The 27,186-nt window shown below is 37.5% G+C and overlaps 1 protein-coding gene across 1 annotated transcript in view; it reads right to left on the reverse strand.

Moving 5' to 3' along the window:
* PRKD1 (protein kinase D1) overlaps positions 1–27,186 on the reverse strand; it is a 114,771-nt gene that overhangs the window by 15,079 nt on the left and 72,506 nt on the right. The window contains exons 3-13 of the mRNA XM_032237096.1: positions 26,603–26,734; positions 21,156–21,316; positions 20,352–20,375; positions 14,121–14,331; positions 11,784–11,861; positions 7,902–8,103; positions 7,022–7,145; positions 5,548–5,625; positions 3,387–3,666; positions 2,562–2,614; positions 322–394 (exon numbers count right to left, since the gene is read on the reverse strand). Coding sequence (XP_032092987.1) covers positions 322–394; positions 2,562–2,614; positions 3,387–3,666; positions 5,548–5,625; positions 7,022–7,145; positions 7,902–8,103; positions 11,784–11,861; positions 14,121–14,331; positions 20,352–20,375; positions 21,156–21,316; positions 26,603–26,734 — 1,416 coding nt within the window. The remainder of the gene's footprint in view (positions 1–321; positions 395–2,561; positions 2,615–3,386; positions 3,667–5,547; positions 5,626–7,021; positions 7,146–7,901; positions 8,104–11,783; positions 11,862–14,120; positions 14,332–20,351; positions 20,376–21,155; positions 21,317–26,602; positions 26,735–27,186) is intronic.

The raw sequence follows: 27,186 nt of genomic DNA on the forward strand, positions 1-27,186 counted from the left end.
CTGAGCAAGTTTTTCCTTTTAAAAAAGCAGCACAGTAATACTCACGGGGGAGTAAATTTCTCAGAATTCAAATTCAAAAAATGCAAATGCAAAAGAAAATATCGCAAAGTGCTTTCAGATAATCATGAACAATATATCTCAAATTATAAAACATTGTGCCACTTGTTGAAAATGATGAAATAAGTATACTGCCTTTTGTTTTCCATGCAATTACCTTTTGAATAACTTCCTATTTATATAACATAAATAAATTTTAAATTACTAGAAATCCTGCATTTACATTTCATTTCATTTCCCCAATGTATAGCTAAAGAGTCTTACCCCCATAAACAATTCCAAACTGTCCAGATCCTAAAACTTCATCTGGAAATATTTGATATACTGTACTGATATCCTGTGGATACAAATGTTTTGCAACTTGAATTAATTTCTTAAAACTTAAATTAAAGCAAATAGCATACAAACATGCCACTGAATTCTGCACAAAGGGCAGTATCCTAAATGTTGGCAAAGGAGGTTTAAATCAATTTTGGTCAAGGAGGTTCTATTGTTTCACTCTACACTGCCCTAATCCAATCTGTCGGTGTTCTGAACCCAGTCCTGGGTATCACCCAGTTTAAAAAAAAGACACTGAAAATTGGAAATAAGTTCAAAGGAAGTTACTGTGGTGGTGAAAATTCTAGAAATCCAGCCCTATGATAAACAGTTAAAGGATATGGGTATAATTGCTTATAGAAAAGGTACTTGGGAGATATGTGTTCACCCAGTGGCTTCACATAGATGTTGAATTGGTGCAGAGATTGCACTGAATCCTGCAGCACCCTTCAAGGTAGAGGCTAAGGCAGTGATGGTTAATCTTTTCGGCACCGAGTGCGTGCATGCACTGGAGTGCGGGAACCCGGAAGCGACCAGCTGGCTGGTGCACATGCATGTCATCAACAGCTGTTCTTCTGGGTTCTGGCGCATGCATACGTGCCAACTAGCTGGTCTTCACCAGAACCCAGAAGAGAGCAGCTCTTCACCAGTCAGTGCTAGAACCCGGAAGAGCAGCTGGTGATGATACACATGCCCACAGTGCCACCTGTGGCACATGTGCCATAGGTTCACCATCTTGTGGCTAAGGGATCTTTCTCCCTCCTCCCCCCGCCCTCAATCACCACTGACTGATATCAAGAGAAAGGAGAAGAACCAGTACAGTAAGATGCTGCCCAATCCCCAGAGCTGGTGCTGAAAAATACCATGGGTGATGGTATCAAAGGCCTCTGAGAGGTGAAGCAGGACACAGATGGATGCACAAGCCCCATCTTGCTTCCAAAAGATATCATCCAAAAGCACAACAGATGCTGTTTCCATGTCATGCCCAAGGCTGAATCCTAACCAAAAAGGGTCCAGAAAATTCACTTCACTTAGGATCCTTTGAAGCTGCTATTTGCTATCTTCCCTGTAAGGGGAGGTTAGATACTGGACAAAAAAAATGTGTCTAGTATAGTGAGAACCAGCAATGGTTACTTGAGGAAAGGGTGAATTAATTGGTCAAGAGGCAGAGAAACAACCCAAGGAAAAACTCTCACCACTAGAACCCATTCACATGATATCCCCTGAGCAGCTTTAATTAGTCAGGAGGGAATGACTAAAGAGCAAGTGGCCATGTTTACAGTCATAAGGACCCTGCCCACTTATCAGGCCGACCAGATAACAAGGCAAGACTTTGCTCCAGGCATCTCCTTTGAACATAGAACAAGACTAGTGTCCAGCTCAAATGAATTTGACTTTATCCAATAGACTCTAAACAAATTCTGCTACATGGCTCTGCTGGGGTATTTCTGCAGTCCCTCTACCAAGGATGATATGTGTCATCTAAAATACTATCTGCAAGTTCAATAAGAGCAGAGAAGTACTGATGCTTCACTGTTCTTATTACTATAAAGTAGGCCATAATAGCATCTGTAACCCATGTTCAGATGATTTCATCCCTTGTTGGGCCCGAACAATGTTCTAGGACTTCTCCCATTTTATCTCACTCAGTTCCTCTATACACCACGGAGAATGATAGGATCCACAAGAGAGAAAAAGTTACAAAGGTTCAGTCCTATGTAAGGTCACAGCCCTCCTGTTCAAGGTGTCAATCAAGGTCTCAAATGCACTGTGCAACAGACAGCCAACACTCCAAGCTCCCTTGGAAACATAGGATAGGCCTATGACTATGATAGTAGCCATGAACTCCTGAGCTGCATCAGATCTCACACCTAGAGAAAGCAGATTAAAGTCCTCCAAATGTGTAAGTCTACAAGAGGAACCAACATGGAAATGAAATCTAGAACCCAGGCAAGGAGGTTGCTATGCAGCAGGAAGGCAGGTATAGTAACAACAGTGAAAATGTCCATTTAAGGAAGGAACTTTCTCTTATTAGATTCATTTAATGTCTTCTATAGTGCCGTGAATGGAATTAGATTTGAATTGAGAATATCTTCATTTGTTTAACTATACTTAAATGCAAGTAAAGAATGGGGGGGGGGGAATCATACTGCCGCAATAAAATATGGAAGTAACTAGTGAATTACCACATTCTCTTGGACTTCACAATTGGATACAGAAATACTTATGGATATATTTCCTAGAAAGAAAAAACCCAATCGTTATTTTGTAACATATAATATCAAATAAAAGGATACTGTAAAAGAACTGTACTATACTGTAAACTAAATAGCAGGTAGTCATACATGCATTTGTGAGAACTTGCCACATGCAAAGAAAAAACAGGAATAGGAGTAAGGAATAATATATCACTTCGATGTAACCAAATTAAGTTAGAATTGAATTGTAATGAAAATATATTTAAATTTTGCCTGACTGTACTCATCTGATAGCACACTGACTTGAATCCCTGCCTACTGGTATGGATCTAAGTCATCAACAACAACAACATCTTTTAATGACCCCCATAATCCCTTGTGGGGTGGAGTCTGGGCAACTGAATGGAACAAGTAGAGTGTTTAATGGCCAGATACCCTTCCTGTTGCCAATGTGGAGTTTGTTCAGCATATATATTCTCATTGTGCCCTGAGAGAGAAATACGTGTCTCTACCTAGGATCAAACGTACAGCCTACTGATTGTAAGACGAGAGTTCCACATCTAGGCTACCACACCACTCTACTGGTATGGACCTAGGTTCTGGGGTAAAAATGCAGAATTTCATTTCATTCTTTGCACTCATGTATCTCCTATCCTGTTTAAACATTAGTTCACTATCCAACAAACTGTTTCTAATAAATGTCTGTTGTTGATATGAGTCGCTTCAATGATGTGGAGATGGCAACTGAGCCTTTAATTGGTCTGGGATGTTTCCGTGTTATAAATGAATAGGGGTCAGAGATCTCAGACTTACTGTGTAAACTTGGTCCTGAACCAGTAGATGCTCCTTTAGGATTGACAGGCATCAGGGCATGCTGGATTGCCATTTCCCACATTCTTGCAACATCTGGGCCACAACCATTTGTGAGAACACTGTTATTAACTGAAAGACTTGGTAGGTTTTCAATGTTTTCCCCAACATAATAAACCACATTAGCTGTAGTTATTTCAAAGCAGTGGGGATTTGCTTCTTGTGATAAAAAACTGAAATTTTTTGCAGGTTCCAGGGATAGTACTTCAGACAATGGAATTTCCTGTGAAGAACAGTTATTCATGTTATTCCAAGACTTCTTTTTCAAAGTTTGTTTATTCTTTGCAGGACTGGTGTTCTGCTTACTTTATATATATAAATACTGATTTGTTCCCAACTTTTGAGAACTCCAGTTCTCAGCTCATGAAGTTCTATCTCTTCTATAATTTTCTGGTCCTTACATCTTGGTATTCCACCTGGGGAGGAAGCTAAATGTTCTTTACAGGGTTAAACTTTGAGAATCAAGAGCTTAAACTTATCTTCTTCTTAGCAAACTAACTTCTAAATCAGGGGTTCCTAAACTTTTTTTGCCATAATGGCTCCCCTTAATCTTAATGTCACTCTTCCTTTAAAAATTCAATTACAAAGTCAACACAAATGATCAATGAAAACAATACAATGAAACTTTGGTAAGGATAGATTTATGTTAAGATAAAAGGTAAATGTTTCCCTTGTCCATTGTGTCCAACTCTAAGGGGTAGTACTCATCTCCATTTCCTAGCCGAGGGAGCCAATGAGGGAGCCAATGTTGTCTGAAGACATTTCTGTGGTCACCTGGCCAGCATGTCTATATGCTGAGAGCACAGCTCAGTATTCGGGTACACTGTTATTTTCCAACTAAGCTGGCAACCAATTATCTATTTTCATTTCCATGTTTTCAAACTACAAGAGCTGGGGCAAGAACAGGTAATCATCCTGTCCTGTGGTACCTGGATCTTGAACTGACAACAAACCAGCATCTTAACCGCTAGACCATCCCACCCCATAGATTTATTCTAACAATGGACAAATAAAGAGATTCTTCACACTTCTTCTCGACATGGTCTATACCTCCATGTGGGAGATATACCTCACAGTTTGCAAAACCTTGTTCTAAATAGCAACAGCTCAATCCTACACACACACACACACACACACACACACACACCTTGTTCCTAACAATCTACAAATCACTAAAGTTTTTTTAACTTTATTCATTTATTTATTTATCACATTTTAAAACCACCCATCTCCCTCACTCACAAATATTCTGCTAGAATCCAGATAGTACTTTTAGCCAAAATCATGGTTAATATTAGAATAACTGAAAAGATAATTGCACACAGCTTTCTTTATTCTTAGAAACCCCAATTTAAAAAAAAAAGCTCAGGGAAAGGTTAGGTTTAAATATTACCTCCTACATTTTGCATGGCATCTGCCAATTTAAATATTATAATTATGTTTAGTAATTAAATGATAAATATTGGCATCAATAGTGATGTATTAGACATTAGGTTTTTACAAATCATTTGATGAGCTGATTTGCTAACTACCCCGCTGGAAATGTCTTCTGGGCATGCAAATGCATGTCCAAAAGATCTCAGGAGGACCTGGAAGCAGTTGTTCTGAGCTTTCAAAGCAGCAGCAGCTGCTCCATGGCTTTGAGAAGCAGATCCAGAGGGATGTTTAATTCATCAGTGAAGGCTCATCAGATAATTTGCACAGGCTAACTAGAAACATTGGAGAAACTTGGTAAGATCAAGTTTAATTCAAGGTTTGGAAACCCACAATTTCCATGCTAAGTATATTAAAAACATTATTCTTGTTTGCTCAGATTTAAACTGGAGCTGAAGTCGGATTCTCCCAAATCACTGGGAAAACTAAGCCAAGTTTGTTTCCAAGACATTAGCATGTGAAAGAGACAAGGACCTTCCCCACTCCTAGCAATGAGATAACCTTTTTCAGAGGACAACTCTCATTATTGTTATGGGCTGGATTTTTTAATTATATATATGTTGTTGTTTTTTTTATGTTGTGCCCATCCAGAGCCAATTGAAGTCAGGCAGCATCCAAGTCCAAATAAGTATGGAATTAAACTTCACCTTAAAAGTGAACCCATTTTTACCTTGTAATATTTGCTTTCAGTTTCATTTTGAAACAAAGTGATGCATTTGCTATCCAATCTCCAATAGTGCCGTTTCCTCTGTATGGAAATAAAAAATTCAAATACTTTAATTACTAGTAAAGAATGGAGCTATAATGAAATAAAATAAAATAATGCAATGACATGGATTTAGACAAATTAAGTGGTTGCAGTTAATATACATAATATATAATTAATGTAATGTAATATAATATGATATGATATGATATAATACAATACAATACAATACAATGTAATATAATATAATATAATACAATACAATATAATACAATACAATATAAAACATAATATATTATATAATATATAATATTATATTGCCTAAAAGTAATGTGTCAAATCCAATCTCCAGTAGTGCTGCTTTCTCTGCATATTTTGTTATGTTATTCTCTGAAGACTTTATTTTCTCCTGGGTAAAATAATATTTTCCTTGCCAACATTTATACTGTACAAAGTTTCTATTTATCATTTCACATTAACTGATCAGATATAGACTGATTAACATACAACATTTTGAGTCAATACTGGTATTATATGTGAAATATTGAAGTGTTAGAAAAATGATATTAATTAATTAATTTATTAAATTTATATATTGTTTTCAGATTATACATAAGGCACTGTTCAAAGCAAGAAACTGGGATCTATCAAATAACAGTGTATCAGGCAACCAAGCTGTTCTTGACCAGCGGTCCCCAACCTTTCCAGTTTTGTGGACCGCCAGTGGCAGTGGGGGAAGAGAGGGACTGGTTTTGTGTGTGTGCCGCTTGCACAAATGCAGCTTCGCGCACTCACCCACTGCTTGCATGGCCCGGTTCCCAAAAGGCTGTAGCCGTGCACCAGACTGCAGAGTGGAAGTTGGGATTTCCTTTTCTTGATTTCATACTAATCAACATAAGCTAATGGAAAGGAACCATGGAATATGTGGTGGAAAATATCTATTCTTATAGACATTGATATCTATTCTATAAGACAAAATATCTATTCTTATAGACATCAATGAGAAAAGATTACTCAATACAGGGATTGTTCCAGATGCATGCGTGAACTGCGCGCGTGCACGAGGATGCCGCCGGCCCCGTTCCAATCGTACCGGTTGGAACGGGATGAGCAACCCACCACTGGATTGTTCCCTTTATAAAAACTCTTAAATGAAATGTTACAACTTAGAAAATAATAGACGTTAGATGTTATTCCAATACATACAATAAGAAACCTATGTTGTGGCAACACCTGAGTGTCCCTTTGTATACTTCTTTGAACACCATCCCAGGTTGTTTGCTTTTTGTGTGACTCTTGAAGCACTTTGTATACATGGAAATTAAACTGCAGCATACACAATGTAATCATGAACAATGAAAGACTTCTGCAAAGAACCCTGAATGTTCTTTATTTCAGTGTTAAATAAATGAATAGGTTCAGCTAATTACTTACTTACCAAACTGTCTTTGCTTGTGTAGTGAACCATCCATCCTTCTTTTATTACTGTACTACTTCTCCTTTTTGCATGTTTGACAGATTGTACCACTCTCATTAATGGGATATTATTGCTTGTTGAAGGGCTTGAAAAAAGAACAGCAATGAATAACATCATTTGAATGAAGCTTTCAAAGAGAGACAATTTAAAGAGTTACTTGTTCAACTCATGTAATTCTAAACAGCTATTTATTGCAGCATAATAATATCTAGAATCACATTCATTTGTTATATATAATGAACCAACACAGAAATGTCACTAGAAGGTTTTAAAAAGAGCTACATGGCTACCTGTTTTGTATGATCTAATTGCATTTGCACTGTGCAGAAGGTTGATCTAGACCACAAGTATCAAACTCGTAGCATCACTGTTGCTGTTACGTGATGTTTTCCCATTTGTGGAGCTTGGATGGGCATGGTCTGTGTGTGGCACCTCCGGCCCATGGTCTGCTAGTTTGGCACTCCTTATCTAGATCATATATAATTTACCTTATATCTGACACATTCAATGAAGAAGAACATTAAAATTATATTATAATAAAACTAACATGGAACTTTAAATTTAGACACATATCATTTGATCTCAGTATGATATCACTTGGAGAAAAGAACCAAGAAACTCAAGATGGCAAACATATCCAACTGACCTTTCTACTCCTATTTTCCCACAACCATCCTGTGAGGTGAGTTGGCTTGAGAAAGTGTGATTGCCCCAAGGTCACCCAGCTGGCTTTCATGACTAAGGCAGAACTAGGACTTGGTCTCCAGCTATCTAGTCAAGTATCTTAACCACTAGATCAAACTGCTCTCTCACTATGCTAAACTCACTATGCTAAACTTACCTGATCATTCTGTTACTCTCATCATGGTCAAGATCAGTGTCCTGCATGTCTCCACTATCACCTGGATTCACAGTCACCATCTCAGCATCAGGCGCCATAGAATATTCCATTTCATCTAAGAGGCCACTGTTTCTTTCACTGTCATTGTCATCACTTCCCTCTTCCATCACTATATCAGTCTCCATTCCAGGGCTAAGCAAGTCTGGAATGTTTAAAAAAAAACGACATTGTTATAACAATCTGGAAAAATAGTTCAAGCTGAATTGGCTACATTATCCCAGATCACCTAAGTAAACCTTATCTCATCCTCAAGTATCTAAATCTGCTTTGGAGGGCTCTTTATCTTTGGAGCAGATTATGCAGTTGAGAGAAGGAAGAATAAAACTTCCTGGCTCATTGGTGAATACAAATTTAGTCATTGGATGAAGCTAATTGAACAGAATGTTATATCTAAACAGTATATCTACCTTTATGTCTACAATAAATATAGAAAACAGAAGTGAAACTACATCAGGAATATTCTCTAACTTCTACAAAAAATATTATCTTGTACTTACACAATGCATGTGACCATGCATTAGCATATTAGCCAATGCAAAGCATTCTTCCTATCAATAAGCAAGAAACAGCACAACTTTTATATACAATGTAGGCATACATAATGATCCATTTTATCTGTGGGATGCAAAAGCCTGATGAATATAAGGTAAAGATAAATTATTCCATGGACTCACATATATATTATTTTTGGCAACAATATAAATAGTTTGTCCTGGTCAAAGACATTGACTGCCTTTAATGATATTTTTCAACTTCTCTGTCTAATGTAACACCCTGTATTTTTTGTTCATCTCTGATTCATCTATATTTTTTAGCTTTTTAAGATCAGCTAATATTGGCTTCCATCTGCTGTAATCAGATGCATATAGGTGAAAACAACACAAGTGAGGGAAAAGCATGAATAATAAGTAGCACATCATGTAGTTAGATATAACTAGTTTTTTAATCTCATTTTATCTAATTATATAAATTACAAAACTAGATTAAGCCAAAATCTTCTCAAAAACTTGAAAAAAGAATAAGAGGAGCAGAAGATATAAAAAAATAAAGTCAAAGACTTTATGAAGTAGCAGATCACCAGGTGTTATTAAAGACAGGAGAGCAAATAATGATTAGTAGAACTATTGACAAAATTAAACAACATTTTAGCATTTTGCTGTAGCCCACATTGAATAAAATAGTGCATTACAATATGAAAGCTAAGCCTGTAAATATATTAAAAATATCCACAGATTACAAAAAAATATTTCATGAAATCAATAGCAACGTGTAAAATTCAAATCTTTGTCACAAAGTGTCATTTCTAAGTATTTTCTTATCAGCTTTATTCAAAATTGAAAACACACTAGGGGAATCAGCCTTTCCTCTAGTATCTTTTTCTGTAAGCTTACATGTTTTGTGCCAGAAAGAAATTGTTTTTCTTAATTATCTTTAGTTAGAATAATATAATACTGTAACTACTAGTACTGTAATCTTGTTTTTCTCTCTTGAAAGAATTTTCAATAAACATTTTTTCTAATCCTGGGCTGGTTGTTTAAGGATGGCAAACACCCTTGTGTAATTTCCTGAAAGTCATTCCCCTTTGGCAGACATAACAATTGCAGAGGCAAATATGATTTGCCTACAAATTGATTCATTTTTAAGAGATTCTTCACAGGAAAGTTGCTTCTAAATACTGAAAGACTGCACTACTGAAAAAAGTATGTTATAAAGACAACATTGATCAATTGTTATTTCTGGAATATAAATATTTTTAATAACTGTCTATAGAAACTTTAAAATGGGCTCTTTAGGAACTCTGGGGTTCCTAAATGTCGACTTCATGATAGACCTTGATTGCAGTGACCGTAGCATGTATAATATTTAAGTCTCATTTATTTTTTTGATCAGTTATGGACAACATTTTTAGGTCAAAGTCTATTCCAAAATGGTTGAATGATAATTGTATGCCAGAACCTATATTCCAAAAGTGAGCAGACCCAATATCAAGAAAAGGGTTTGGCTTGTCAACAATCACAGAGTTGGTCCAAGATCTGCAGAAGAAAATCTGAAGGCTGCTTGCTTCTTTCCAATATGGAATTCACTTATGTTGATGCATTAAAAAAAATTAGAAAAACTGTTTTTTCCAGATGCAATGTATGGCTGTGAAAGTTGGACCATAAGAAAGGCTGAGTGCCAAAGAATTGAGGCCTTTGAACTATGGTGCTGGAGAAGACTCCTGCAAGTCCCTTGGACTGCAAGGTGATCAAACCGGTCAATCCTAGAGGAGATCAACCCTGACTGCTCTTTGGAAGCCCAGATCCTGAAGATGAAACTCAAATACTTTGGCCACCTAATGAGAAAGAAGGACTCCCTGGAGAAGAGCCTAATGCTGGGAAAGATTGAGGGCAAAAGAAGAACAGGACGATAGTGAATGAGGTGGCTGGATGGAGTCACCAAAGCAGTAGGCGTGAGCTTAAATGGACTCCAGAAGAGGGTAAAGGACAGGAAGGCCTGAAAGAACATTGTCGTGATGGGTCAGACACAACTTCACAACTAACAACAACATTAACAAATTATGTATAACAAGAAGATTTATTTTATTTTTAAATAAAATTACGTATTTATATTTTAGACTTCAAATATCTTATGTATTATTTATGGACTAGAATTATTAAAGACTAGATTATTACATTTACAATAACTGTATTAATAGCTATTCTCAGTATTTTAATCTAAGGCTTATTGACATACACATTCTTTGACACACTATAATCTAAGCAAAATCCTATACCAGTGATGGCTAACCTTTTTTGGATTGCATGCAAAAGTGGGGGAGCGCAGGGGGCGTCATGCTCGGGCATGCCACACCCATAATGCTATGCATGCAAACCCCCTCTGTGCATGAACGTGTGACCCTTTCCCCCTCCCAGCTTTTGGCCTGTGATGGACCCATTTTTCGCCCTCCCCAGGCTTCAGAGGCTTTCTAGGAACCTGGGGAGGGCAAAAACAGCTTCCCTCCCCCTGGAGGCCCCCAGAAGTCACTTCCGGGTTGCCCGTAGGGCCGTTTTTCACCCTCCAGAGCCTTTAGGAGGCTTCTTTGAAGGCTCCGGACTGTGAAAAACGGCCCAATGCACAAACTGGAAGTCCATTCCCAAACTTCTGGTCTGCACATTGGGTGATTTTTTGCACTCCGGAGGGCGAAAAACAGCTGAAAAAGAAGGCAGAAGTCAGCTGGCCAGCGTGCACATGCACACAGGAGCTGACTTAACAATGCCTCATGTGCCCTAACAAATGGCTGCACGTGCCGCTTGTGGAATTTATGCCATAGGTTCGCCATCACGATCCTATACCATTTCAGACAAACATCCAATCTCTTCTTAAAAACTTCCTGTGTTGGAGCATTCACAGCTTCTAGAGGCAAGTTGTTCCACTGATTAATTGTTCTAACTGTCAGGAAATTTCTCCTTAGTTCTACAGTAGATTGTTCTAGGCTGCTTCTCTGCTTGATTAGTTTTCTTTCTTTACTTCTTGTTCTGCCTTCAGGTGCTTTGGAAAATAGACTTGTTCCCCTTGTCTTTGTGGCAGGCTCTCAAATATTGGAACTCTACTATCATGTCACTAATCCTTCTTTTCATTAAACTCAATATAGCCAATTCCAGCAACTGTTCTTTATATGTTTTAGCCTCCAGTTTCCTAATCATCTTTGATGCTCTTCTCTGCACTCTTTCTAGAGTCTCCACATCTTTTTACGTTTTTTTTCTTCATCTCACTAATAAATGATTGCTGTTTTTTCAAATAGTTTTTAGAGTACAGTATACTAATATCCTTGATACAACTTACCTCCGTTAATGGCCACTTCTCCAAGGCAATTATTCGGTACTTTAGGTGCACAGCGTTTGTGGCAGTTGAATCTACAATCTTTTTAAAGAAAAGATGCATGATTTGCACAAATTGCTGGGTTATAAAGTGACAGTTTCAGATACAAAGAACCTTGTTAAAGCTGGATATGAGACAGTGGTTCTTGACTCAGACAACAGATCTTAATTCAAGCAATCCAAGGTCTAATGCCATGTGAAAAAGCTGGGAATGAATTCCATATATTTCCTCCTCTTCCTGGAATTACTTCCCTACCAGCTATTCCATACAATTCAATCAAGTGACTATTCCACAGTAAAAAGGTAAAGGTTCCCCTCGCACATATGTGCTAGTCGTTCCACACTCTAAGGCGCGATGCTCATCTCTGTTTCAAAGCCAAAGAGCCAGCGTTGTCTGAAGACGTTTCCGTGGTCATGTGGCCAGCATGACTAAACGCCAAAAGTGCACGGAATGCTGTTACCTTCCCACCAGAGATGGTCCCTATTTTTCTACTTGCATTTTTACATGCTTTCAAACTGCTATGTTGGGAGCACACTCCATTTCATGGCACTAGGGATTCCACAGTATAGGACAGGGGTGGGTTTCAACCGGTTCACGGCGGTCCCCGCGAACCGGTTGGTCGGTGAACCCGGAAGTAAGTAACTTCCGGGAACGGCGAAGGGCCCACCCGCCCGCCCGCGCTCCTTACCGGTCTTTGAAGGCTTCTGCGCTTCCACGCAGGTACATGGCACATACAGCGCCTGCGCGATTCTCCGCGAGCAGCTGGATGGCACATACAGCGCCTGCGCGAGTCTCCGCAAGCAGCTAGAGCATCATGCAGGCACTAAGACGCATGCGTGAACTGCGCGCGTGCACGAGGATGCCGCCGGCCCCGTTCCAACCGAACCGGTTGGAGTGGGATTAGCAACCCACCCCTGGTATAGGATCATATAAAATATATTGTAAGCCTATTTTTAGAAGGCAGTGACAAAGTACATCCAAATGAAGAATGACATTTTACCTCTTAAGAAAGCTTTGCTATCTATGAATCACAGAGAGAATCCTGCACTAAGAACTTGTGCATCCTATTTGTATATTTATAGCATATTTTGCATCATATATTCAAAATCATTTAATATTTTGTATCCTTCATTCCAAATTTGCTACATTGTTACAGATTGTTACTATGACGGACACAGTAGGATTTCAGTCTAATTACAAGAAGTTTTATTCTTCACTCCTTTACAGCATATGAAAGTTTCATAAGCAACAGACATACATTCAGGGAGACATTCAAGCATCAAAGCTAAAATAGCTAATTATCTTTAAATAACATATTTCTGAAAACTTGTTCAAAGATTCGAGCCTGTTTACTGTATGGTACACTAAATCATCAATGTAGAAAAAAATTCCTATAATCACACATTTCCTAATGACCTGCTGAAAAGCTAAAATCTGGTTTGCACATGCACTGCCCAGTATTAAACTGTAGTGTACTTCCAAATAGCAATAGCAGATTTATGTAGCACTTCATAGAGCTTTATAGCACTCTATGAGCTATTTACAGAATCAACATATTGCCCCCAACAATCTGGGTTCTCATTTTACCAACCTTAGAAGGATGGGATGCTGAGTCAACTTTGAGCTGGTAATGATCAAACTGCTGGCAGAAGGCAGAGTCACCTGCAAGGTTCACCGACAAGTGTGCGCTCGACAAAAGCGTGCCGATGACAGCGCGCCAACAGAAGCACGCTCTAAACCTAACCCTAAACCTAACCCTAACCCTAACCCTGAACCTAACCCTAACCCTTATCTTAAACGTAATCGCGCTTCTGTCGGCGCTCTTTTATCAGCGTGCTGTCAATGTCACGGTTTTATCGCCACGGTTTTGTCAGTGCGCTGTTGTCGGGCGCACATTTGTCAGGTCACGAGTCTGCAATACTGCATTCTAACCGCTGCGCCATCACAGCTCATGTGCAGAATTTGCCCATTGTCATATCTCATAGCATGCAAGGTTGAGAAACACTGCATTAGAGTGTAATAATTGGGACAGACATTGGAGACATATAGTGTAAGCTATCTCTCTCATATTCCAAACTGATGATAAGAACAGTTGTATAGTTTAGTGCAGCTGCAAACAAATGAATTAAGGTTTTGTTCTTCAAAATACGTTTTCCAGCTGACATTGTCTGTATCCCACCAGCTAGGAATTATATCAGCATATAACTCAGGACACAGTAGTAACAAATAAAATATTAACATATTTTTAAATTTGTTAAAACAAATGCATTATGATCATGCTTTCAGTTCTAAATCACTTACCTTTGCACTGTAAGCCTTGTCTAAAAAGTCCTTTAAGTAATTTTTTGCAGTACTGACAAACTGTTGGCCTTGTATATGAGTGAATGACAAAAGTATGAGGCACTTTAACCTTGGAAAGTAAAATCTTGTCAAGTTGAATAGGTCGCCCAATGTGTGATTGTGAATTGGACCTCTTCTCTCTCCCAAGTGAAAAATCAGGTGGTGATTTCTGCTACAATAGGTCAGTAAGATACATAAAGTCATTTTAGTATGGAAGGCATTTTTGCATATATATATATATATTTTAAATACCTTAAACATATACTCTAGTCCTGTGATGACGAACCTATGGCACACGTCCCAGAGCTCTCTCTGTGGGCATGTGCACGATTGCCAGCTGGTCTTTGTGGGCACTGGAGCACTGGAAAATGGCCTGAAAATGGCACAAGAAATGCTCCAAAATGCCTATTTTGGGGACGTTTTTGGCCCTTTTTGGGATTTTTGGCCTAGTTTTAGGCGTTTTGGGGCTGTTTTCAGGTCAGAAATGCTGGGGAAACAGCCAGAAAATGGCTAGAGAAATGCTCAAAAACCAGCCTCTTTTGGGTGCATTTTTGGTCCTTTTTTGTGCTGTTTTCAAGCCAAAATTGGCTGGAAAATGATCAGAAAATGGCCCCAAAATGACCTGAAAAAGGGCCAAAACAGGCTCTTTTTCAGGCCACAAAAACAGGTATGTGTGCACTGGCCAGCTGGCCTACAGGTTTCTGGTGCATGGACACGCGCATGCACGCACGTTCTTGTTTGGGCACTTGGTGCCGAAAAGATTCGCCATCACTCCACTAGTCTCTCAGGCTCCTTACAGGAATTCCTTTTTGCCTTTTCTCCCTTACCCACATAGCATTTGTAATGAAGCAGCCCTTAAGAACATCAGAGTGGATTATCAGTTGAGACTTCTGGACATGAAAAATTCTACACTTGGCCAAATGTACGTAAATATGGCTTCTATGTTCAATTTCAGCAATACGATTAATTTTAAATCTAATCAGGTCTCCAGCATATTATTTAGTAAACATGAAAAAATATATAATGCTATAGAATACATGTATAAGAAGACTGTGTACTTTTAAATACAAAATACAAAATAGTGATATTATTAAATCATTGTTTGGAACTGATTAGTTGAGATGAAGAGAAAAACAGAATTGAACTTCAAACTAGTCCATTTCTACCACAGACATATAAACTGAAACATTTCTGCATTTTATTTAATTTATCAATTTGTTTAATCAGAAATATTTAGAATGGTTTTTGAATGTATCTTTATATATTGGGACAGTATAGTCCAACATAGTTAATGTAATAAGCCCTGCTTCCTATGTCATTTAAGAAGATCCACCTTTAAATGACTGAGTAACACCCACAACACAATTCTACAATATTCCCTGCCAATGTTTTCTATTAATGAAAAGCAGACAATAGAAGACCTAAAACTGGGACTAAAAGTTAAAGCAGTATCTTCGATAAGAAAGTGAAAGGATGCCTTAACTCTTTCTACAGTCATTCATTTAGTGACCTTTCAAAGTTACAGCAACACTGAAAAAAGTGACTTATGACTGTTTTTCACTCTTAGGACGGTTGCAGCATCCCCATGATCATGATTAAAATCCAGATGCTTGACAACTGTTTCATATTTATGATGGTTGCAGTATCCCAGGGTCATGTGATCACCTTTTGTGACTTTCTGACAGGCAAAGTCGCGGTGGCGGAGTGGTAAGAGTGCAGTACTGCAGGTTACTCCTGCTGATCACTCGCTGCCAGCAGTTTGTCAGATCGAATCTCACCAGGCTCAAGGTTGACCCAGACTTCCATCCTTCCGAGGTGGGTAAAATGAGCACCCAGATTGTTGGGGCCAATAGGATGACTCCATAAACCGCTTAAAGACGGCTGTAAAGCACTGTGAAGCGGTATATAAGTAGGCTATTGCTAAAGTCAATGGAAGAGCAAGATTCACTTAATAACCCTGTTACTAACTTAACTGCTGCAGTGATTCACTTAACAACTTGGTCTTAAGAGAGGTCTTAACATGGGGCAAAATTCACTTAACAACTGTCTCACTTAACAACAGATATTTTGGGCTCAACTGTTGTTGTAAGTCGAAGACTACCTGTATTCTTTCATCTCTCGAAGCTCTAGGAATCTATAGTCAGAAATAATAAACAAAGAACAGTGTAAAATAAAAAAGGTGCTTCAGGGCATTCAGAGTCCTTAAGTTCATAAGGAGCTGCAAATGGGTGATAGATTCAATATAATACATTGTGCTTTTGAACCCAAATTAGCACAAAGCCCTATTGTTATAAATAAATCTTTTTCTGCAGGGCAATAGGCACAAATTCCCCAAAATGAAATATGATTAGTGAGATAGAAATGTTTCATTAGCATAAAAGGTAGCACTAGTTCTAAAGTTTTCAACACAAAATTATATTCTGTTGCAAAAATATTAGGTTTCTTGTATCAAAGGCATAGTTGTTGTTTTTTTTAATCCACTATGCTTTGCTTAGCTACAGATTTCTTTGGTCCAGCCTCCCCGAATAGCTTGCCAGAATTCCTGACTCAGGAAGCTTGGATACTGACCAGGAAACAATTGCTCAGATTACACTATGGAAACTACAGAAGCCAGCTGTTTGTCATGCAATAAGCAAATTGCTCCAATTAATTTGCAGCAAGTATTCTGAGTCTGGGCAATAATATCTTTGAAATACTACAGGAACCTTTTGCAAATACTATGGAGGTTTCATTACAAGTGCCACATTGCCAAATGTTTCAGGAAAAAACTGATTAAATCTAAACTATCCTTTCAACAGCAAACATTCAAAGTTCAGCTTTGGCTAACTATAACCAAAGTTGAAAAGAAAAATATCCATAGATCTTCATCTTCCAAATACAGGATTGCCTGCACAAAAGGAAGAAAATTGTGGAAGCTCCTAAATCCAATTAGGCAGACTTGGGCCTCTGAGCTACCTGTGGCCTTCCCGTCACCATTTTTGTGGCTCCCAAAGCTCTCAGAACAGTGCCGTAATGCAAACTGCCAAGTTGTAATATTGCTGCTTTTTTGTTTTCAGAAATGAAACCTTAAAAGAGTTTTGTTAAACTGTAGATCCATCCTTGACCTAATGTCTTGAAACTTAAATGTTTGAAACTGTCTTGAACTACCCTATACACACCACTTGCTCTGATCTCTGTTCTTTTCTGTTGACTTGTTTAAAATGAAACAATAGAGAGCTAAACAAGCAATCTTTTTGATCATGGCAGCTTCATCCATCTCTGAGAGAAAACATGCTTGGCACAAACAGAGTGTTCTTTTTGGAGTCATAACAAACTCTTCTAGTTCCTTGGACTTTCAAAGTGATATTTTTAAAAATTACCTTATAGAGTCATCTTTTATTTGCTAACTATTCTAATTATGTGGCTTATTTGTTTCTTGAAATTTTCATTTTGTTAGTGAATGTGGAACGAGATTTCATGAAGGTATATAAAGGATTTCGGTGAACACACATTTACTGAAGAAATGTCCTTCTAGATTCAGTTCCAAGTGGAGAAAGACACTGGAAACATAGAAGCTGCTTGGAAAATGGTCGATAGGACCACATGGGTTTTTTGGTCCTGGGCAAAGGAAAAGCACATGGGTGGGAGAGAGAGAGAGATTTATACCCTCTCTTGGGGCCCACCTTGGAGCTTCCGGTTCCTGTGTAAGAAATGTATTCTGATTGGTTGTCAGATTCCCATGGGGCCATGCAGGGGTAACTTTGTATTGTCTTGAGTCCCAAGCTTGGTTAAACCTTGCTGGGTGATATAATCTCCCCAGGTGCCATATAGTGAGTTCTATTGCTAGACAGTTAAAGGTCTAATCCTACCTTTGGGAAGGCATTTGCTTATGAAGAGACTTAGCTATCTCTTTATCTCTTAACTGCTAGGATCTGCTGTGGGCTATTGATAAGGTGACCAGACGTCCCGATTTCAGCAGGACAGTCACGATTTCTAACAATTAGTCCCATGTCCTGGGGCGTTTTAAAAAAGTTCTGATTTTCTGGCTTCATGTTGAAAGCCCAGTGGATTTGCTTAAGAAATCCTAACCAGGGCAAGACAAAAGACACTCTGTCTAAACAGAGTTTCAGTGTCCTGGGGTCATATAATCACCTTTTGACAAAGTCAAATGGGGAAACCAGATTCACTTATGTTACTAACTTATCAGCTGCAGTTATTCACTTAAGAACTGTGGCAAGAAAGGTGGTACAGTGACCAAAGTTACAATGTCATTGAAAAAAGTGACTGATGACCATTTTTCACACTTAGCGACCATTTTCACACTTAGCGACCGTTCAGCATCCTCATGGTCACGTGATCAAAATTTTGATGTTTGGCAACAGTTACAATTTATATTTGTAAATTGTAGTTATGTTGAAATAAAAAAAATATTACAATACTATTTTTGAGTTGTATGAAAATTTTTGTTGCTCCATATAAAATTTTTAATCAAGCCCCCCCCCCCCCCCAGTCAAAGGTGTCCCTCTTTACCAATCTGAAAATCTGGTCACCTTAGCTATTGAAGAGGGTGGGGGCTATTAAGAGTGAGTCTGCTTCCTTCCTAAACAACATGTTTCTCCATTTCTCATACAGGGAAATACAATATTCTGCCTTTTTAATATTTCCTAGAATATTTCATTCTTCTAGGAGAGGGTTGGGTGCTAACTTCCTATACACAGACATACACAAATGTGTTTCTGTGTGTGAGAGAAAGTTTAACAAAGTATATTTTTGCTTTGTTTCAAGATATCAAATATGAAGTGTCACCTGAAATCCCAAAACTTCCCTATCAGTTTAATCCAAATATCTATCAACACATCTACTTTCAAATTCAGATGCTTTCTTTTTACTGTCACCAATCTATTTGTTTGCAAAACCTCTAATGCACAAAGCATCTTAATCTTTTTAGTACAGGGCTTCAACTTTTTTTCTCTTGCATTGCATTTTCTTCCTTTAAGCTTTTAAAACTATTTTTATTGAACAATTTTTAACAAAGTAAAAAAATAAAGAAAACAATAAAATGTTAAAAAAGAAAACAGTAGTGGCTTCCAATTTTCTTGAGAACAATTATAGATACAATTTTTCCATCTCTGTCTAACGTTGCATCATAATTTCCTTCTTTCCATAAAAAACCCTAATCTCCAAACCCATTAATCACAAAATATTTTTTCTCTTTTTTCAGCTAAAAGGGTATAATCGTTTAAACCCTTTTCTCCAAGGTGTGAAAAAAATCTACAGACCTCTCACATCCTGGACATAAATTGTTTCAACTTCTATCCTCAAAACGATGCTATACGATGCCACACCAGAACAACTAGTCACAAGGACAGTTTTTTTCCTGAATGCCATCACTCTGCTTAACAACTAATTCCCACAACACTGTCAATAATTTACTGACTGTATTACTACTATTATTCTTTTCTTCCTTCCTAGTATCTATCTCTCCCCACTTATGACTATAACCATGTTGCTTACATCTTTCGATTTATATTGTTTTTACTTGCTTCCTAGTACGATTCAATAGCTTATTAGTAACTTTGACTATCACTAAGTGTTGTATCTTTTTATTCTTTATGAATGTATTTTATTCTCCTTATGAGAGCATATGCACCAAATTCCTTGTGTGTCCAATCACACTTGGTCAATAAAGAATTCTATTCTATTCTATTCACTTGAGGTATAAGCCACTTTGCTATATTGAAACAAGTTTTGTTTCAGTTTGATAAATGCATACGTAAAATAATATTTGACAATGAAAATGAAAGTTTTGGATGAATTAGGCTGCAATGAACCACCTCTTAAAATATCAATATTTTCCATTACAAGCCTTGTCTCCTGGGCATTAGCTATGTTATGATACAGCATAATGAAGCCTTGATACATTATCTATATCCCTATTTCTGGCTAATATGTGGCAAAAATATGCCTTTTCCACTGTGTTCTTAAAGTAGTGCAGCATAATGCATCTCAAATTATAGGAGAATTTCTCAATGTTTTATTTCTGCACTGAGAATATATGTTTTAATCATACTATTATCATTCTTACAACTTCCAATTGTATAGAACTAAGGAATCATGATCGATCTGTAGTCTTACATGAAATTTACAACAAAACTAGAAAGGCTGAATTCCTGATATGTTTTGATATGACAGAAAACAAAAACAAAAACCCACCTCAAAACTGGGGCTTGCAGGAATCTAGAAAATGAAGATCACATTCAGAAAAAGGGGAAAACAAAATGTAGAGCAATATTATTTAGAAAGTAAATATAAAGTTTAGAACAAAATGTAACAAACTGAAACTTGCATGAAATTATTTAATACATGCATTCTCATTACATAATTGTTCATTTTTAAAATGCGTGCAGATTCTATAAAATTAATTGATCAACAAGTTCAGGATTGCCAACAAAGTAAACACAGCTAGCAACACAGACTTCCTCATTTTCCTTCTTTTTAATTAAAAAAGAAAGAAAATTCTTTTGTGAAAATTAAATTCTGCTCATGCAAAATTCAATGTTCTTTGCTATTTTTTAAAAAGCCATAAAATTATATTTGGGTAATTTACAGTTTGAACTTTAATACCAGAAATGAACTACTGTAACTTTTCAAAGTTCAAAAGAAAAGAATGGTAGAAGATTGGAGCGAAAGGTTCCACTAACCCACCCACCCACCCACCCACCCAAAAAAACAACCCACCTAAGGAATGTTTTTGATCCCAAACATGTTTATCTTACTGGAACAGTTTGATACAAAAGTTTGGAAAATTCTACCATACTGAAGAAATAAGAGGCAACTAAGATCCCCTCCCCCTCATTTGTAGAAACTGTTGTGCTGTTTGTACAATGAGTTTGGTTATGGGATTCCAAAAGCATTTATGATGGGACACACTTGTGAAAAGCCCATCTACACTACAAAAAAACGTTCAAATATATTCATTACTCAGCCTACTATTTTCAACATTTAGACATTCCGTACCTGGAGTCCTTCATCTGCAAGCGTAGATGAAAGTTCAGCAGACATTGTTCTGATATTACCAAGTCCTGTTAATGAAACATTTGATAATCGCCTCTTTCGGACACAACTGCAGTTATTAGGGATTTTAAATGCACATCTCTTGTGATAGTTTAAGCCACATCCTGAAAATAAAATAAAAACCTATTACTCCATATTACAATATGATGGAAAAACTGAAATCAAGAGCAATGAATACTAGAACTTTATAAAAAGGCTATTATGTTTTTTTAAGTTTGCATTTTTAAGTAAGCATGAAAAATAAAATGTACAGGTTCACCAATATTCCATGCTTTGTTTCTGTAACACAGTCCTTCTCATCAAAGTAAATTTTTATACTCTGGAATATGCTAACGAATCTCTAACATATGGACTCCATTTATGCTGTCAAGAACATGCATTAAAAAAGCAATTAGATTTGAAAAAGGTTCTTCACTTAGGGATGATCTAACACACCTTATATTAATAAATTTCCCTTGAGCGCAGATTTTTTTCTTTCTGAAATGATCCAAATTCAAATCCATATTTAGTAAGTAAAATAAATATGTAGCTTTTCAACAACAGCAATAACACCAAGACACAAATACCATTTTACAGTGATTTACAGCTCTCTTTAAGCAGTTTACAGATCAACATATTGCCCCCAACAATTGGGGTCCTCATTTTACTGACTTTGGATGGATGGAAGGCTAAGTCAACCTTGATTCCTGTCAAGATCAAACTGCTGGCAGTCAGCAAGCAGAGTCAGCCTGCAATATTGCATTCTAACCACTGCATTACCATAGTTCCTAATATCCTTTTCTTCTTCTTTAGTCTTCCTTGGTGCTTTATCAGTGCAGTAAAAAAAATGTTCTGCTTGTAGTAGTTGTGGTTATAAAATTGTTTTTACTATCACAGAGCTTTAGTTTAGTTCAGTTTGGGTAATTTACTGGTCACCATTAAAATCTACCCTTCAGCCTGTTTCTATGAACTTCTGTGAACCAGCATGAAAAATCTTGTTTATACGAAACCAACTAACAGGCAAGGTTAGCATATTTAGTGATCCCTTGCAGAGTTTCTTTATCAGTTCAAAGGATGAAAAAGATGGGGAGGGGTATCCTCACCACAAGGAAAATATCCCCAAGAAGCAGCAAGTCCTGCAATGACCATGTTGTGTAAACAAGAATTCCCCTTATTTTGTAAGCACGCAGAAAACAACCTTTTCAATGCATTTTATTATTTGACTTATACTTGCTACAAGTTCCAGCTCACATAGTGTATGTCATTCAGTGCCCTCGTCCTGAACCTTGTATGGACAAAACAACTAGAGTTTTCAAGACCAAAATTAGAGATGGTTTCGGCATCATAAAAAATACAAAATGGGAGCCCTTCTAGGGAAAAATGCACTAATATTCATGCTTTGGGGCAATGAAACCCTACTGACCTTATATGACAGAGTTACTTTTAAAAAATAACAAATAGATTTTAGTACTGAACAATCCTAACTACAGAAGGAAAACATCAGTAACCTTTTTATTTAAACATATTCCTCTTTAAAAGTTTGCCCTTATAGTTCATTGCTCTCCTTTGCACTAGAAATTGCCACAACTGCTATCAACATCAGTCAGTTTTATAGAGTACACCAATCAATTAAACTCATGGACATTCAAGAAGTTAAAACAATCCTGTGCTTAATTTTGTGTTTGTGGAGTCTTTTCTTATTCACAATAATAATAAATGCTTGCTACCTGTTCTAAGAATCTCTGTGTTACTTGTAGATAACTGTTCTTGTACTTGTTACAGCAACATTCCTATCTTTAATAGCTAAATTCAGCAAACAGATATATAATTCCTTTTCCCTACAAATGATTTGCATTTGTAACATCAGGCTATTCTGTTTTAGACCTTTACTGACTTATTTTGAATATACACAAAGAACACTGACCATTTTTAGAAATATTGTTATACATAAGTTGCAAGTCATTCTAATAAAAAAAGGACTGCACTTTTTAAAACATGCTGAGCCAAATAAAAACTTTTTTTAAATTGGAACTCGGAATTCCTCACCCTCTCTTTGTTTTTCATCAGAGAAACCAGAACAAGATTAGGAAAAGGGAAAAAAAAAGCAGCGCCCAAATGAAGAAAAATAACAGCTCCCGAAAGAAACCAGCATGGCTGCATAAAGAACTCTCTGATAAATTGAAAGACAAAAAAGATAAGTATAAAAAGTGGAAAGAGGGGGACCTAACTAAGGCAGAATATCCGCAAATAGCCCAAGCCTGTAAATATGAAGAGAGGAAAGCTAAGGCTCACAATGAAGAAAGTCTTGCCACAAAGGTAAAAAATAACAAAAGAAAGCTTCTTCCAACATGTTAAAAACAAGAAAAAGGTTAAGGAAACAATTGATCCATTGCTGGGAGAAAGTGGCAAGAGGTGATAAGCAACAGGGAGAAAGCAGAACTATTTACCATATTTTTCAGAATATAAGATGAACCGGAGTATAAGACGCACCAAGGTTTTGAAGAGGCAATTTTTTTAAAAAAAGTAGGTAGGTAGATAGAGGGATAGAGAGGGAGAGAAAGAGAGAGAAATACAGTACGTAGGTAGAGAGAGAGAGTAGGTAGGTAGGTAGGTAGGTAGGTAGGTAGGTAGGTAGGTAGGTAGATAGATAAAGGGATAGAGAGAGAGAGAAACAGAGAGAGATGGAGAAATAGAAAATACAGTAGCTAGGTAGGGAGAGAGTGAGTGTAGGTAGATAGGTAGATAGAGGGAGAGAGAGAGAGAAATACAGTAAATAGGTAGGGAGAGAGAGTAGGTAGGTAGGTAGGTAGGTAGATAGAGGGAGAGAGAGAAATACAGTAGATAGATAGGGAGAGAGAGAAAGGTAGGTAGGTAGGTAGGTAGGTAGAGGGATAGAGAGAGAGAAAGGGAGAAATACAGTAGGGAGAGAGAATAGGTAGGTAGGTAGGTAGGTAGGTAGGTAGGTAGGTAGGTAGGTTGGTAGGTAGATGTTTCCAGATGTATTTATCCATGCGCTGGAGAAGGAAATCACTGACAATCAGCAGCACCTAAGACTTGTTTCTGCTGGCACAGCACTTGATCAATCTAATTCTCATCAATTATTCTAACTAAAGAGCTTTCAGAAAGGGAAAAAAAGTTTTTACACTCTGAAAACCTTCCAGAAAAGGCATGAATAGCCTGGGGGGAGGGGGCTTGCAGAGTGCTGCTGGGGGGTGGGGGGCCAAAAATGAGCAAAAAATGGCCTGTTTTTCACAAAAATGGAGCCTTTTTTGTCAAAAAAATTGCTTATAAAAGGCTTATAAAGTGCTGCTGGGCGGGGCAAAAAACAGCCCATTTTTTGCTCATTTCTACCCTTCCCATCCCCAGGAGCTCTCTGAAAGCCTCCATAAGGGTATGCATGGCCATTTTTGTGAAGGGAGCGGCGCTTTGGGATGCAATAAAATGCTGTATTTGATGTATAAGATGCACCCAGATTTTAAGCCTCTTTTTTGAGGAAAAAAGGTGTTTCTTATACTCTGAAAAATACAGTAACTCATTTTTTGCATCTGTCTTTACACAAAGGGATAAAACAGTCCAACCTATCAAAAACAGCACCACAAAAATCAGATAAGGAACACAAGTTAAAATAGGGAAGAAAATGGTAAGTGAGCACCTGTCTATGCTAGACAAGTTCAAATCACCAGGACCGTATAGATTATACCCCATGGTTATAAAGGAAATGGCAGACGAGATCTCAGAACCACTGAACTATATCTTTCAGAGATCCTGGAGCACCGGGGAACTGTCAGAGGACTGGAAAAGAGCTGATGTGGTTCTCATCTTCAAAAAAGGGAAAAAAAGTAGATCCAGGAAACCACAGACCTATCAACCTGACCTCAATACCAGGGAAGATTCTGGAAAAGATAATCAAGCAATGATTTAGCCAACACCTAGAAGTAAACAAAGTAATAGCCAAAAGCCAATGTGGGTTTGTCAAAAACAGATCATGCCAGACTAATCTTACTGCATTCTTTGACAAAGTAACAAAATTAGTGGACCAGAGGAATGCTGTCAATATAGTTTACTTGGACTTCAGTAAGGCATTTGATAAGGTAGATCATAACCCACTACTAGATAAAATAGAAGAATGTGGGTTAGACAGCATCATCACCAGATGGATTAGTAACTGGCTGCCAAACCGCACTCAATGTGTAGTGCTCAATGGAACTGCATTTACATGGAGGGAAGTATGCAGTGGAATACCCAAGGCTCTGTTTTAGGCCCAGTACTCTTCAATATCTTTATCAATGATTTGGATGAGGGGATAAATGGGGAACTCATCAGATTTGCAGATGACACCAAGCTGGTAGGAATAGCCAACACTCCAGAAGATAGGCTTAAGATACAGAAGGATCTTCACAAATGTGAACATTGGGCACTATCTAACAAAATGAAATTAAATGGTGAAAAAAGTAAGATTCTACATTTAGATAAGAAAAACAAAATGCACAGGTACAGTATAGGTGGTACCTTGCTCAATAGTAGTAACTGTGAGAGGGATCTTGAAAGTCTAGTGGACAACCATTTAAATATGAGCCAGCAGTGTGCAGCAGCTGCCAAAAAAGCCAACGAAGTCCTAGGCTACATAAACAGAGGGATAAAATCAAGATCACGTGAAGTGTTAATACCAGTTTATAATGCCTTGGTAAGGCCACACTTGGAATACTACATTCAGTTTTGGTCACCATAATGTAAAAAATATGTGGAGACTCTAGAAAGAGTGCAGAGAAGAGCAACAAAGATGATTAGGAGACTGGAGGCTAAAACATCTGAGTAACATTTGCAGGAACTGGGTATGTCTAATTTAATGAAAAAAAAGGACTAGGGGAGACATGATTCCAATGTCTCAGGGGTTGCCACAAAGAAAAGGGAGTCAAACTATTATCCAAAGCACCTGAGGGCAGAACAAGAAGCAATGGGTGGAAACTAATCAAGGAGAGAAACAACTTAGAACTGAGGAGAAATTTCTTGACAGTTAGAACAATTAATCAGTGGAATTTTTGCCTCCAGAAGTTATGAAAGCCCCAACACTGGAAGTCTTTAAAAAGATGTTGGATAGCCATTTGTCTGAAATGGTATAGGGTTTTCTGCCTAGGCAGGAGGTTGGACTAGAAGACCTCCAAGGTCCATTCCAACTCTACTATTATATTATTGTATGTCTTTTCTCCACACATACAAACATATCTTATTGTATGTTCCAAAATTTCACCATTACATTTTCTTTTCCTATGTGTGTATGTATGTGTGTGTATACATACATACATACATACATACATACATACATACATACATACATACATACATTTGTGTGTGTGTAACTTGCAATACATTTTGAAGCATGCAAAATATGTAAAGGTAGATCTTTCACTTGCCTTCACATTTAAGCCCTTGACGTACAAGCCCCCACAGCATTTCTCCACAATGGTCACAGAAGGCTGGTGCTCTGTAGGAATGGACAAACAAAGCATGTGGCCGAATCTGAAAGTCTTCAAAAGTTGCAGAAGCTGGTAAAATAAAAGATAATTTACAATTTTAAAACATGGTGATTTAAGAGCTACATTTATTTTGTCACTGTTTATTGCTCTTCTAAACAATTGAATACTTGAGTCATTCTGGCAAAGGAGTATACATTTAAAGACTTTTGTTCAACTGAAACACAAAACAAAGATTCATAGGATGATAATAATAATGAATGGAACAAGTAGAACAGTTTACTTAGTGTTCCCAAAGTAGCTGTCAAATCATTCTGCATCTACAGATATCTTTTTTGAGGTTATTTAATAAAAGCATATTGTAAACAATATTGTAAATATGAATACTACCTTCAAATTTATAATCTAAAAGATACAACACCAAAAGAAAATGGAAAAGAGAAGCTGAAGAAATCCAGGGCTCAGATTTAACAGGGAAGTTTTTTCTCACCCCAGCAACAAAGATATGGTTTCTTCTCTTCCTA

Source organism: Thamnophis elegans, chromosome 1, assembly GCF_009769535.1.
Source record: "Thamnophis elegans isolate rThaEle1 chromosome 1, rThaEle1.pri, whole genome shotgun sequence".
NCBI classification, from domain to species: Eukaryota; Metazoa; Chordata; class Lepidosauria; order Squamata; family Colubridae; genus Thamnophis; species Thamnophis elegans.